Genomic DNA, 15,706 nt, shown 5'->3' with positions numbered 1-15,706 from the left:
TGGAAACTGCTTTCTCACAGTCCAGAAAGGTACTTCCACTGAAAATATGACGTAAAATCAACTTTTATTTTCCCACAGAAATTGCAAAAATAGGTAAGCCTTACTATCATGACCAAATTTAGACCATTTGCAACAGTACATTTTGTTCATGAAATTTGGGTTAAATCAGTTAGAAAACTGCTTTCTCACAGTCCAGATAAACACTTGCACTCAAAATATGACTTAAAATCAACTTTTATTTTCCCACAGAAATTGCAAAAATAGGTAAGCCTTACTATCATGACCAAATTTGGACCATTTGCAACAGTACATTTTATTTATGAAATATGTTTAAAATGACTTTGATCATGATTCTTTAAGGTCCAGAAAGGCCTTACTTTCATGCCCAAATTTGGACCATTTGCAAAAGTACATTTTGTTCATGAAATATGTTTAAAATGACTTTGATCATGATTCTTTAAGGTCCAGAAAGGCCTTACTATCATGCCCAATTTTTGACCATTTGCAAAAGTACATTTTCTTCATGAAATATGTTTAAAATGACTTTGATCATGATTCTTTAAGGTCCAGAAAGGCACTTGCACTCAAAATATGACTTAAAATCAACTTTTATTTTCCCACAGAAATTGCAAAAATAGGTAAGACTATAGCCTTACTATCATACCCAATTTTGGACCATTTGCAAAATTACATTTTGTTCATGAAAAATGGGTTAAATCAGTTAGGAAACTGCTTTCTCACAGTCCAGAAAGGTACTTCCACTGAAAATATGACGTAAAATCAACTTTTATTTTCCCACAGAAATTGCAAAAATAGGTAAGCCTTACTATCTTGACCAAATTTAGACCATTTGCAACAGTACATTTTATTTATGAAATATGTTTAAAATGACTTTGATCATGATTCTTTAAGGTCCAGAAAGGCCTTACTATCATGCCCAATTTTGGACTATTTGCAAAAGTACATTTTGTTCATGAAATATGGTTTAAATTATTTTCAACATGATTCTTTAAAGTCCAGAAAAGTACTTACTGATGAAATTAAGTCTCAAAATCAACTTTTATTTTCCCACAGAAATGACAAAAATAGGTAAGACTATAACCTTACTATCATGACCAATTTTTGACCATTTGCAAAAGTACATTATATTCATGAAATATGGTTTAAATCAGTTAGAAAACTGCTTTCTCACAGTCCAGAAAGGCACTTGCACTCAAAATATGACTTAAAATCAACTTTTATTTTCCCACAGAAATTGCAAACATAGGTAAAACCATAGCCTTACTTTCATGCCCAATTTTGGAACATTTGCAACAGTACATTTTGTTCAAGATATATGGTTTAAATTATTTTCAACATGATTCTTTAAGGTCCAGAAAAGTACTTACTGATGTAATTAAGTCTGAAAATCAACTTTTATTTTCCCATGGAAATTGCCAAAATAGGTAAGTCTATAGCCTTCCTTTCATGCCCTATTTTGGACCATTTGCAACAGTACATTTTGTTCATGAAATATGGGTTAAATCAGTTAGAAAACTGCTTTCTCACAGTCCAGATAAACACTTGCACTCAAAATATGACTTAAAATCAACTTTTATTTTCTCACGGAAATTGCAAAATAGGTAAGACTATAGCCTTACTTTCATTCCCAATTTTTGACCATTTGCAAAAGTACATTTTGTTCATGAAATATGTTTAAAATGACTTTGAACATGATTCTTTAAGGTCCAGAAAGGCACTTGCACTCAAAATATGACTTAAAATCAACTTTTATTTTCCCACGGAAATTGCAAAAATAGGTAAGACTCTAGCCTTACTATCATGCCCAATTTTGGCCCGTTTGCAAAAGTACATTTTGTTCATGAAATATGGGTTAAATCAGTTAGAAAACTGCTTTCTCACATTCCAGAAAGGCACTTCCACTCACTATATGACTTAAAATCAACTTTTATTTTCCCACAGAAATTGCAAAAATAGGTAAGACTATAGCCTTACTTTCATGCCCAATTTTTGACCATTTGCAACAGTACATTTTGTTCAAGAAATATGGTTTAAATTATTTTCAACATGATTCTTTAAGGTCCAGAAAAGTACTTACTGATGTAATTAAGTCAGAAAATCAACTTTTATTTTCCCATGGAAATTGCCAAAATAGGTAAGTCTATAGCCTTCCTTTCATGCCCTATTTTGGACCATTTGCAAAAGTATGTTTTGTTCATGAAATATGTTTAAAATGACTTTGAACATGATTCTTTAAGGTCCAGAAAGGCACTTACACTCAAAATGTAACTTTAAATCAACTTTTATTTTCCCACGGAAATTGCAAAAATAAGTAAGACTTACTTTCATGCCCAAATTTGGACCATTTGCAACAGTACATTTTGTTCATGAAATATGGGTTAAATCAGTTAGAAAACTGCTTTCTCACAGTCCAGATAAACACTTGCACTCAAAATATGACTTAAAATCAACTTTTATTTTCCCACAGAAATTGCATAAGTAGGTAAGACTGTAGCCTTACTTTCATGCCCAAATTTTTGACCTTTTGCAAAAGTACATTTTGTTCATGAAATATATGTTTAAAATGACTTTGAACATGATTCTTTAAGGTCCAGAAAGGCACTTCAACTCAAAATATGACTTAAAATCAACTGTTATTTTCCCACGGAAATTGCAAAATAGGTAAGACTATAGCCTTACTATCATGCCCAATTTTGGACCATTTGCAAAAGTACATTTTGTTAATGAAAAATGGTTTAAATTATTTTCAGCATGATTCTTTAAAGTCAAGAAAAGTACTTACTGATGAAATTAAGTCTGATAATCAACTTTTATTTTCCCACAGAAAATGCAAAAATAGGTAAGAATATAGCCTTACTTTTTATGCCCAATTTTGGACCATTTGCAAAAGTACTTTTTTTTTTTTTTTTACAAAGGCACTTGCACTCAAAATGTGACTTTAAATCAACTTTTAGTTTCCCACGGAAATTTCAAAAATAGGTAAGCCTTACTTTCATGCCCAATTTTGGACCATTTGCAACAGTACATTTTGTTCATGAAATATGGTTTAAATTATTTTCAGCATGATTCTTTAAAGTCCAGAAGTACTTACTGTAATATTCTAATTTTCTGAGATACTGAATTTGAGATTTTCATTAGTTGTCAGTTATAACCATCAAAATTAAAAGAAAAACACTTATAAATATATCAGTCTGTGTGTAATGAATGAATATACAAGTTTCACTTTTCACTGAAATTAATCAACTTTTTCATGATATTCTAATTTTATGACCAGCACCCGTAGTCTTTCCTTCATGCCCAATTTTGAGCTATTGGTAAAACTACATTTTGTTCACGAAATATGGTTTAAATCAGTTGATCAAATGATTTATCAAAGTCCATAAAGGTACTTGCTGTTGAAATTAAGACTAAAAATCAACTTTTATTTTTGCACTGGAATTGCAAAAACACGTAAAACTATATGCTTTTCTTCATTTGCAATTTTGGGCAATTTATATTATCTTTATCACAGCAAAATTGCATAACTACATTTTGTTAACGAAATATGTTTTAAATCAGTTTGAAAACTTCTTTACAGTCCAAAAATCATACCGTAAAATTCTAAAAATGGCAAAACTACATGACTATAGTCTTACCTTGAAGTCAGATTTGATGTTCATGACAAATTCGTTGTCTCCATCTGCCGTTCCTATACAGTAAATGTCAAATAATCACTTATTGGCCTGTAAATGCAATGATGATTTTGTTAAAGTAATAAAATACTTACTTTTCTGAAAATATTAGAAGAGCACTTAGTCAACTTAAACACTATTTATTTTTGCACCAAAATATTATGCAAAAATATAATATAATATAATATATAAGTCTTGAATGCCTTACCCATTAGCACATGTGTGGATCCTTTGTGAATTCTTAACAACTTGTTTGAAAACAATTAAATCAACTGGAAATGTCTGGTTTATATCTCATATATTCCAATTTATTTGGGGCAAACAGCTTTCATTGTTTTTGAGGCCTGATGCCTTCAGAACACCAAGACCGATATGTTTACTTGTAAACCTGTACATTTCAAAATGTTTTAGTGGCTGTAAGGTTTAAACAGTTAGTAATGAGAACTTACCTTTACCTCCCAAATCAAAACATGAGAACAACAAAACAAAGCTAGTAGAAGAATAACAGTGGCTAGATATTTAGAGACCAAGAACTGAAAATTTGTTATTTTAAGTATGAAGTAAAATATACTGGCAATTCACATTAACAGTGTTTTTCAGCCAATGCACAAGTAAACTTTAAACCTGCTGTAGAAACCTCTTCACTCAATGAACACACAAAATCGCTACCAACGCGATTCATCTGGATTTATGACACTGAGCAGCAGACATGGAAAACAGAATGAATTTAAGTGAAGTGAACTAAAGTAAAGCAAACCGAAGCAAAGTGAAGCAAAGTGAAGTGAGCTGAAGCGAAGTGAAGCAAAGTAAAGTGAGCTGAAGTGAAGTGAGCTAAAGTGAAGTGAGCTGAAGTGAGCTAAAGTAAAGTGAAGCAAGTCCAATTAAGGTGAAGTCAATTGTTTTTCAATTAGGTTCTGTTTACTTCCATTCAAATTAGGGAAAACTAATTAGGATAATTGTCCATTATAAATAATTCCACATTTAAAAGAAAGAGTGGAAGTGTGCAGTCCGCCTCATTTCTGCTGCTGCAAGCGTCAGTATCCGAACGTCCCTCCTGCAGAGCGTCTCTTCGGCTCGGCCCAGCTCTCTGCTGGTCAGCGTGTGGCAGTCTTTATGTAAAAGCCCTCCACTTAGAGTTTGAATCCTGAATGAATGGCGACGACTCCTCCAGTCAGGTTGGTATACTGGACCCGGAAGAAACCAGCCTCCTCGATCATCTCTTTGAACGTTTCCTGTAGAAGAAGAGAGGAGAGAGAATAAAGGGGAACGTTCCTCAATAAAGCGGCTCTAATCATCAGGGCTGAAGTGCAGCAGGAGGACGACATAGGAGGAAAATGAGGAGAAAGTGCAGAACTGCGCCATCTGCTGGCTGTGTTAAACAACAACAAACAAAAACTAAACACATTTTGAATTGCAGTTTTTTCCTCCAGGCAGATTTTGAGAGTGTTCAAGTTATCCTAAAAAAGAACCTAAAAATACAACATAACAGTTAGAGGTGAAGAAAATTACAATATATATCACTGTATTGCAAGACTATGTTCTGCAGTACTGTATCAACTCTCAAAATCACAGTTTTGATTTTTATTTAATAGTTTACATGTAAAGACTGCTGTCAGAGAGAGGTTCAGCTTGTGTTGTGTTCAAATCCTGACCACTAGAAAGCAGTGTTTTACTCGTCTTCAGCTCTCACTTCTCTGAATGGATTAAAGCTTTTCTTTTCAGTCACATGATCATAAGATGGTGTGTTTTTATATTATGACAGGTTTTCAAAATAATTGTTTCAAAAAATAAAAAAATAAAACAATATCACCTTGCTAAATGCAGTGTGATTAAAACATTGCCTTGCTTATCTCAATATTTCACAGTTAAGCATCCGATACTGCACACTCCTGCATTGTACTCACTGATGAATGTCCTGCTAAAGATGCTGCACTATTTGACACACTGTTTAGCACAGAAGCAGACATTTGTCATTGTTCTGATGTAAATCATTAATTAAACTGTTTTAATATTTATTACATTTTAGGACTGTTTGTGTTCCTGGTCCAGAAACGCTACATTTCCTAACTGTTTTTGACAGAAACTCAGCTAAAGGAATATCACAGTCAAGATCTTAATTGTTCTTCATATCTACATTAAATTGCTGCTGAATGCTACAGAGTATTTTGAGTTTGAGCAAACTGCAAATTCAAGTGTTTCAGTCCATAAATAAATCCTGGTGAGCTAGAGATAAACGTCCCTCTGTAGTGGACGAGGTTCAGTCTGACTTCAATCTCAATGTACAGATGCATGTACCTGGTCTGGAAACCTTCGGATGCTCTCCACCAAGTACTGATAGGATTTCCAGTCTCCAGCGATCACCTCCCCCAACACTGGAATCATCTGGAAGCTGTATGCATCATACAGCCTGCAAAACACAACCACATCATCATCATCATCATCATCACTGAGACCTAAAACAGAGATGCAGATTGTGTGTCATGACGAGCATCATGATGTTATATATTTATTGTATCACCCAGCCTTAACAGCATGCTACATCTACAAACCCCCCCTTTAGCGTGGCCCAGAACTTCCCAAACCCCCTTAACGCGGCCCAGAACTTTATAAACTAAATACAAGGCTCCTTACTGCGACCCAAACAGTCCTAGTGTTACCCAAAACTTTACAAGCCCTGCTTTGTGTGGCCCAGAACTTCACAAATGCCCCTTACTGAGGATCAAAACCACACGAGCATGGCCCAGAACATCACAAGCCCCGTGTGTGCTCTCCTGTACTAACAGATATGCTGTGATGGATCTGAAGGTCAATCAGATTACCCACCTGGAGAGCACTGGGTTTGACACTTTGCTGAACTCCAGACACAAGAAGCGTCCACCAGGTTTCAGGACACGCAGAGCTTCCTGCAGGGCCTAAAGCACACACACACAGACACACTTTGAAAAGATATGGCAGAGCCTTCACCCTCCCAGACCTGATAGCATAATATAGTGGGAGTTCAAGATAGCATGGAGCTAAAAAAAAAAGGCTATATAAGGGAAAAAAACAGCCTGGAACCCTGATCCGTCACACTGTCAGGGGTAAACGTGTAGGAGGGGTGTCTTTACCTGCTCGATGTGGGTGACGTTGCGGATGCCGAAAGCGATGGCGTACACATCAAACTGGTCATCGTCGAATGGCAGCTCCTCTGCATCTCCCACCACCCACGACAATCCTGCACAGCACACACACACAGTACTGACCACAAGCAGAGCTATGACAAAGCATCCCTACTCCCTGCTGTTCTCTATTACTCTCTACTGAGTATTGAGTACAATAAAGGGGTTCTCAGCTAAGAACCAGAGGACTACATTTAGCCACAAAGCTAACAAGTATCTGTGCTGCTGATAGGAGCTGTGATCTTAGGTAAGCTGAGGTTGGGACTGCTTGTTTCAAATAGTACTGTAAAAGAAAGGGGTGAGAAGACTGCATCATCCAGCATTGCAACCTTGGTTCACCATCACCATCACCATCACCATCACACTGGCTGCCAGCCTCGGCCAGCATCGCTGCTGCCACCTTAGTCACAAGCCATGCTGATGAGGTCCTGGGCCCCACATCAGCTTATGTCCTGCCTTACCAGGCGGGGTAACAGGAAATGATTCAGGAAACATAACAGAGGTCCTTTAATGCCACAGAATCTTTTTCATAATAAAGAGCAGTTATTTTGGTCCCAGACTCTCCACTGTTTGTTGAAATGCCGACTGAGTATCCGATGCAGCCAATGGCGGTCCAGCAAAACTAGGCTTGTCTGGTTATCCTTGTTTCTTGAGCGTAGAAAGAAAGAACCCCATCAATCACTAAACACATCTTTTAAACAACTATTTAATTTATTTGTGAACCTAAATGTCGCCCAAACTGTTGCTTCCTAAAGTAAGCAGATGTAATTGCTAACAGGATTCAGCTGATTGAACACAGCCAGGTCTGAATGCAGTCAGCTCTGAAGTAGGGAAAAAACTCACTCATACTGAAGTTCAGGGTCAGATGTCTGGTGTGGGAAAGTACCTTTGATGATTCCTGCATTCTCCGCCCGTTCTTTCCCCACCTTCAGCATTTCCTTATTGATGTCACACACCACCGCCCAGGACTCCACAGGCTCCGCCTTCTCTGTGCCGTAACTGGTGCTGATTTCCTGCCACGAAGGCGTCTGATTGGCCCTGGCCCTCTGGCGCAGCTGGCGCTGCCGGACTGAGCGCGAGTACTCCAGAAAACGAAAAGAGATGTCACCTAAAACCAGAAAAGCACACATCTGGACTATAGCAGTAATTTCAGCAGTAAGGCACAATAAGAATGAGAGATACACTATAAAGACAAAAGTATTTGGACATCTACGCATTCATTGTGTCTTGCAAAATCAAGGGTATTAAAAGAGTTTCTCCCGCTTTTGTTGGAGTAACTGTCTCCATTGTCAAAGGAATAAGGCTTTCTACTAGATTTTGGAGGAAGAGCATTGCTGTGAGGATTTGATTGCATTCAGCGACAAGAACATTAGTGCGCTCAGGATGTTGGATGGATGATTATCACCCCACCTCATCAAAAACATACTGGATGGAGCTCCACCACCATCATAATCATTCCAGAGAACACAGTTCTTCCACTGCTCCACAGCTCCTCAATGCTGGGGGGCTTTACAGCCCCCTCTAGGACCTGGCATTAGGCAGCATGGTGCCAATAGGTTCATATTCATCTGCTCTGGAAAGTCCTATTCTATTGACAGCACTTCTCTAAAAGGACTAAACAATTAGAAGGGGTGTCCACAAACATTTGGAAATTTAGTGCAAGTGATATTTGAGTTCATGGTCAGGGTTAAATAGTGGTTACCTGTCCCTCCAGCTGTGTCCAGTAGTCGCAGGCCAGGCTGGGGGTTCATGAGGTGAAGCAGTGCATCCTTCCACAGCCGATGGATCCCCAGACTCATCGCATCGTTCATAACGTCATACTTCTGAGCCACACTCTCAAACACCTTGTACACTGACACACACACAGCAGATTATTTGACAGTGTTGATACTGAGTTTAATGAATTCCCAAGCTAATTATAACCACTGTTACCCCAGAATTTAGAGGCACCCCGTAGTAATGGCTAAATTTGACTATATCTAGAGCTTTTCATGCATATTATTCATGCATATTTGTCAGTAATAAATGTCAACAGTAATAAATATGTATTTTGATGATAACCATTAGAGACTTGAACTGCAGTGGAACTTCTTATGTAGGGCGTTGTGGGGTTATTATATTTGGGGGGCAATGTAACTGCTGCCCCATTTAAGGTGGAACGGACAATTCCAAAAACAAGCTGTGAATAAGCAGCCAACTTCTACTTTTTGCACTTTTTATAACTTTGTAGCATTTTAAATGTGTATAAAATTAATTATTTTTATTTATAGATATTAAACAGTACTATAGATAAATAAAATAATAATAATAATTATTATTATTATTAGTAGTAGTGTATTAAATATGTGTGTAAACACGCATAATGTTTTATATTTTTTAAATATGTTTATAATGTACTTTTGCACTTTTTATAACTTTGTAGCATTTTAAATGTCAATAAAATGAATTATTTTTATTTATAGATAATAAACAGTTCTATAGATAAAAAATTATAATCATTAAAAATAATAAAAGTAATTATTATTTGTAGTAGTAGTATATTAAATATTTGTGTAAACAAAAAAGTTGTTTTTAACCGATTGCCCCCCAAATCTAATAACCCCACAACGCCCTACATAAGAAGTTCCACTGCAGTTCAAGTCTAGACGTGACTAGGTTCCACTTAGCTATGCAGTTTTTGAGCTACTGTCCTTCTACTGGAGTTATAAAATCCTGGAGCTATAATAAGTTAGAAATGCTCAAGCTCTGGAGTTCTGGAGGGTTTTAGGGGGTCCCAGGAGGGGGTGGGAATCTACTACTACAACTATAATCAACTTATATTGGATGTTTGAAGCATGTATATTAGCTTGTTATTTATTCTTAGGAGCTTAAATATGTATTTTGATGATAATCATTAGAGACTTGAACTGCAGTGGAACTTCTTATGTAGGGCGTTGTGGGGTTATTAGATTTGGGGGGCAATGTAACTGCTGCCCCATTTAAGGTGGAACGGACAATTCCAAAAAGAAGCTGTGAATAAGCAGCCAACTTCTACTTAACGAGTCCACTTTTTTTTTTTGCACTTTTTATAACTTTGTAGCATTTTAAATGTCTATAAAATTAATTATTTTTATTTATTAGATATTAAACAGTACTATGGATAAATAAAATAATATTAATTATTATTAGTAGTAGTAGTAGTAGTGTATTAAATGTGTGTAAACACGCATTATTTAATGTTTTATATTTTTAAAATATGTTTCTAATGTACTTTTGCACTTTTTATAACTTTGTAGCATTTAAAATGTCAATAAAATTAATTATTTTATTTATAGATAATAAACAGTACTGGAGTTATAAAATCCTGGAGCTATAATAAGTTAGAAATGCTCAAGCTCTGGAGTTCTGGAGGGTTTTAGGGGGTCCCAGGAGGGGGTGGGAATCTACTACTACTACTATAATCAACTTATATTGGATGTTTGAAGCATGTATATTAGCTTGTTATTTATTCTTAGGAGCTTAAATATGTATTTTGATGATAATCATTAGAGACTTGAACTGCAGTGGAACTTCTTATGTAGGGCGTTGTGGGGTTATTAGATTTGGGGGGCAATGTAACTGCTGCCCCATTTAAGGTGGAACGGACAATTCCAAAAAGAAGCTGTGAATAAGCAGCCAACTTCTACTTAACGAGTCCACTTTTTTTTTTGCACTTTTTATAACTTTGTAGCATTTTAAATGTCTATAAAATTAATTATTTTTATTTATTAGATATTAAACAGTACTATGGATAAATAAAATAATATTAATTATTATTATTAGTAGTAGTAGTAGTAGTAGTAGTGTATTAAATGTGTGTAAACACGCATTATTTAATGTTTTATATTTTTAAAATATGTTTCTAATGTACTTTTGCACTTTTTATAACTTTGTAGCATTTAAAATGTCAATAAAATTAATTATTTTATTTATAGATAATAAACAGTACTGGAGTTATAAAATCCTGGAGCTATAATAAGTTAGAAATGCTCAAGCTCTGGAGTTCTGGAGGGTTTTAGGGGGTCCCAGGAGGGGGTTGGAATCTACTACTACTACTATAATCAACTTATATTGGATGTTTGAAGCATGTATATTAGCCTGTTATTTATTCTTAGGAGCTTAAATGTGTATTTTGATGATAATCATTAGAGATATGGCAAATTTCAAGCTTATTTTGGCTTGTTTTTGGAATTGTCCGTTCCACCTTAAATGGGGCAGCAGTTACATTCTGGCGCCTGAGGCGCCAGAATGTAACTGCTGCCCCATTTAAGGTGGAACGGACAATTCCAAAAACAAGCCAAAATAAGCAGCCAACTTCTACTTAATGAGTCCACTGTAGTTAATTAAAGTGTACGAACGTGTTATTTAAGGTGGTATTAATATTAAACTCAGCCTAATTCACACTTAAAACCTTTATTTCTCACCTCTTTCTGCTTTCTCTCCTTCTGGAACCGTCTCAAAACCAAAATGTGTCTCCTTCCCCTCCACCCCGCCGCTGCAGAACCGACACACCGACACCTGCGTGTTAAAAAGTGAGTTTCTGCCTCGGTTTCTCCACCCAAAGGTAACATTTCTGCTCGTCTGCTTCACTATTTTCCTTGTGAGCTCTCTAAAGGACGCTGCCATCTTTGCGCTGAGCTCTGCGTCATAACCCCGCGACAGACCTGCGCTTGTAGTTTTTTCCGTCTCGTTAAAGAACTACAGATTAAAACTCGTCTTTTGTTTTTTTGGTTTAGTCAAACTCATCGTCTTTTAAAACCAATATTAAAAAAAGGAGTTTCATTTTAAAGTGTTTAGGACGTGGTTATTGTCCGGTCATGCTAACAGTCGGAGGACTTTTATTTTGTGTGACTTTTATGTGACTCGTGATTGGTCTTAGTTTTGTAATGGACTAATTATTAAATAATTATAATAATCCTGAAATATTTATAATTATTCTGTGTTATTTTTGACGTATGTGATTGTGGACGGGTAATAAGTCCTGTAATTACACTCGTATGATGGTGAATGACAATAAATATGTAATATATTAAATATTATTATTATTATTATTAGTAGTAGTAGTAGTGTATTAACTATGTGTGTAAACACGCATTATTTATTGTTTTATATTTTTTAAATGTGTGTTTATAATGTACTTTTGTACTCTTTATAACTTTGTAGCATTTTAAATGTAAATAAAATTAATTATTTTTATTTTTTAGATATTAAACAGTACTTTAGATAAATAAAATAATAATAATAATAATAATAATTATTATTATTATTATTAGTAGTAGTAGTAGTAGTAGTAGTAGTGGTGGTGGTGGTGGTGTATTAAATATGTGTGTAAACACGCATTATTTAATGTTTTATATTTTTTAAATGTGTGTTTATAATGTACTTTTGCACTTTTTATAACTTTGTAGCATTTTAAATGTCAATAAAATGTATTATTTTTTATTTATAGATAATAAACAGTACTATAGATAAAAAATTATAATCATTAAAAATAATAATAATTATTATTATTATTAGTAGTATATTAAATTTATATTTGTAAATGTCAATAAAATGAATTATTCTTATGTATAGATATTAAACAGTACTATAGATAAATTAAAATATATTATTATTATTAATAATAATAGTGGTAGTATATTACATATGTGTGTAAACATGTGTAAACACGCATTATTTATTGTTTTATATTTTTAAATATGTGTTTATAATGTACTTTTGCACTTTTCTGAACTTTGTAGCATTTTAAATGTCAATAAAATTAATTAATTTTATTTATAGATATTAAACAGTACAGCGTTGTGTTTCTTTACACATACTACATGCAGTCTTCAGAGGTCCAGCCACTAGAGGGGGCCAGAGACCAGTGCTCAGGAACGTTTTTTTTAAGACAAAATGAAATATGATGTAATGGTGCAAATGATGTAATACATAAATACATAAATAAATAAATAAATAAATGAAAACAATTTGACAAAAATAATGATTAATCACAAAATAAAGTCAAATTAAATATATAAGTAACTTGTAACATGTGACATGAAATCTATCTGTTAATAATTGTGATTAAATAAACAAAATAATGCATAACACATCTTAAAATAAAATATACATATTATAAATTATTTTTTATTAAATAAATAAAATAATGTATTAAATATACTTGGCTATATCATATTCACCTCTTTTTCAGAGCTGCTTCTTTTAAGCAATGCTGTACTGAAATACTTTGTAACAGTGAAGTAAATACATTGTATTTATATTTCATATTTCTCAGGATTCTCTGCATTCTGTTCAATCAGATTAGGAAACAGAGAGGTCCAAACACTGTGTATCGCACTGGTGAGCTTTAAAGCTGTGTATGAATGTGTTATAGACAGAGCCAGCTCTTGTATGACAGCCTCCTCTTTACCACCCCTTTCCCACACTGCACTCGCTGTGCTCAGGCAGTGAAAGGATGGTGACCCTGCAGAACCCTTACCCTTCGGCCCGGCTCAGTGGAGAGCAGCACATAAAGCTGACCATTCTGTGAGTGGCCTCAGAGTCACAGAGGTCTCCTAGGCTCAATTTACTGTCCCACAAAAGGCCCTGCTGCAGCCGAGCACACTCTTAATGCACTGTAAACCCCCGGGAAGGGTGGGCTTTCAGGCCCTCTGAGGCCCTTCTCAGTGCAAGTAGTCAGCCGACCCTGAAACCACAGCCGTGAGCGGCCTTCATTACAGAGACGGTGATACAGATCTGATCTGTCAACAAATCACAGCCTTTTCATCATTGATTATATCTCCAAAGGGTTTATTGGGTATTTATACATTTATTGTTTTGTTTGCACATTTTTGTTTGTTTAACTCTGCTAAAACTGTTATAAGAGCTGCCTGTAGACTGTATTTAACTATGTGATCCTGAGAGCCTCCAGCTGGTGGTTGTAACTCTAGGCTGCCAAAAGGGGGCGCTACAGGACTCATTATCAGGCAGAGCTGTGATTTAAGGGCTGTCAGTGAGGCTGTCTGTCTGTCAGTACCTTTTTTACATATAAAAGATACATAATTAAGATAATGTTATAATATATAATGCATTTCTTAATCCTGCTGCTCCACCTCCCTCTAGGCTGCCAGCAGGGGGCACTGCATCACTCCATTCAGCCTGCAGCTGTTCTGTCTGATCTTTGTGGATTTTATTTTTTTTGTTTCAGGTTATCAAACTTTAATAATTTTAATTTGTTATTTTGGTTGTTTTAGATGTTTAGTTTTATTTGTCTTAGTTGTGCTTTTTCATTTTATTTGCATATTAAATTTCATATTTCTTCATTTTAAGGTTTTTTTTATGTATTATTTGAGTCACCCTCAGTTCATTGTAGCATGAAATTAAGGCTTATAAATGATATTTAATTGATTATGTTGATTATAATGATATATAATTGATTGATGGGTTGATTGATTCGTTACAGGCTGGTTTCTGCACTATTTATAAACTTTATATTACCATATTTCTACACTCTAGTTCTTTCTTCTTCCACACACACACACAAACTCACAGACTATAATACACTCTTTGTTTGGACTTCCACTGATTCTGGGAGTCATTTCAGATGCATTCAGCATGGCAGGAAACACACACACACACACACACACACACACACACACACATTAATAAAATATTAAATTTCACTGTGAGCTTTTAAATTACCATTCTGTAGCTGCACCAGACAGAGGGGGGCGCTGTAAGAGTTAGTAAACAGTCTGGTAAATGCACACAAACTCTATTAATTCACTACAGTTCTAAATCGTTTGAAGCAGAGCAGCTTCCCCACCTAAACACATCAGAATATCTGCGTCCAAATACTTATGACCAGTGAAAAGAGGCTGCTGTGTCAAATGTTGTCCATTTATTTTACACCACAAAGTAGAACAGCAAATATCAGCCCCATCAAACTCTCACCATCCCCCATCACATCTGACCCACCATCTACAGTACACTCCTGACCCACCATCACATCTACAGCACACTCCTGACTGACCCACCATCACATCTACAGTACACTCCTGACTGACCCACCATCACATCTACAGTACACTCCTGACTGACCTACCATCACATCTACAGTACACTCCTGACCCACCATCACATCTACAGCACACTCCTGACTGACCCACCATCACATCTACAGTACACTCCTGACTGACCCACCATCACATCTACAGTACACTCCTGACCCACTATTATCAAAGAGTGAATTTCTTGATAAATTAAGTTATAAAACATCATTAATTTTATTGAGAATAAACACTTCAAATCTATAACATGAAAGTTCCGTAGTGCTAATAAGGAAAAGTGTTTGTACTTTGAACTGAAGCTAAATAAAATGTTAAAACGATGCGCCGGCGTAAAATATTGATGATGCGTTTTTAGCGTTGACATCATCGACTACGACGTCTAACATGAAAAACAACAAATGAACAAAGTAAAAGAACGTTTGACTATTTCAAAGGCTTAATGATCTCACACCTTCTTTGTGATGTCATTTATAAAGCAAGAGCGCATCGTTTAAAGATTAAACAAGTTTATGTGACGGGGTGGTAAGTCAACATAAATCATAAAAGTTAACAAAATGTTTGTTTTTCTTTCATTCATTTATCTTATGTGAACAGGGACACAAATTCTGTACTGACTATAAAATTATTCTATTAACATACAAAGCCCTACATGACCTCCCGTGTCTGTGTTACCTTCTGGCTCTCTGCCTTTAATCGGACTGTCATACCTGTGTCAGACCTGCCGGAGTCGTCAGACCCGCTCTGATCCTGATCAACATTCTCTGCTCTCTATAAATCCATTCAGAGC

The 15,706-nt window shown here is 35.4% G+C and overlaps 1 protein-coding gene across 1 annotated transcript; it reads right to left on the bottom strand.

Annotated features, from left to right (window-relative positions):
* Nucleotides 1-3,978: 3,978 nt before the first annotated feature.
* Nucleotides 3,979-11,500, bottom strand: coq5 (coenzyme Q5, methyltransferase). Its single transcript, XM_072664818.1, has 7 exons — nt 11,293-11,500; nt 8,553-8,702; nt 7,737-7,958; nt 6,800-6,906; nt 6,516-6,604; nt 5,988-6,099; nt 3,979-4,924 (listed from the first exon to the last, which is right to left on the bottom strand). The coding sequence occupies exons 1-7, from the start codon at nt 11,492-11,494 to the stop codon at nt 4,823-4,825; spliced, it is 984 nt and encodes a 327-aa protein (XP_072520919.1). The 5' UTR covers nt 11,495-11,500; the 3' UTR covers nt 3,979-4,822.
* Between the last annotated feature and the right edge of the window lie 4,206 nt (nt 11,501-15,706).

Source organism: Salminus brasiliensis, chromosome 20 (genome assembly GCF_030463535.1).
Source record: "Salminus brasiliensis chromosome 20, fSalBra1.hap2, whole genome shotgun sequence".
Lineage (NCBI taxonomy): Eukaryota > Metazoa > Chordata > Actinopteri > Characiformes > Bryconidae > Salminus > Salminus brasiliensis.
The sequence above is the reverse complement of the archived record's forward strand: the minus strand, read 5'-3'. Positions and strand labels throughout refer to the sequence as shown.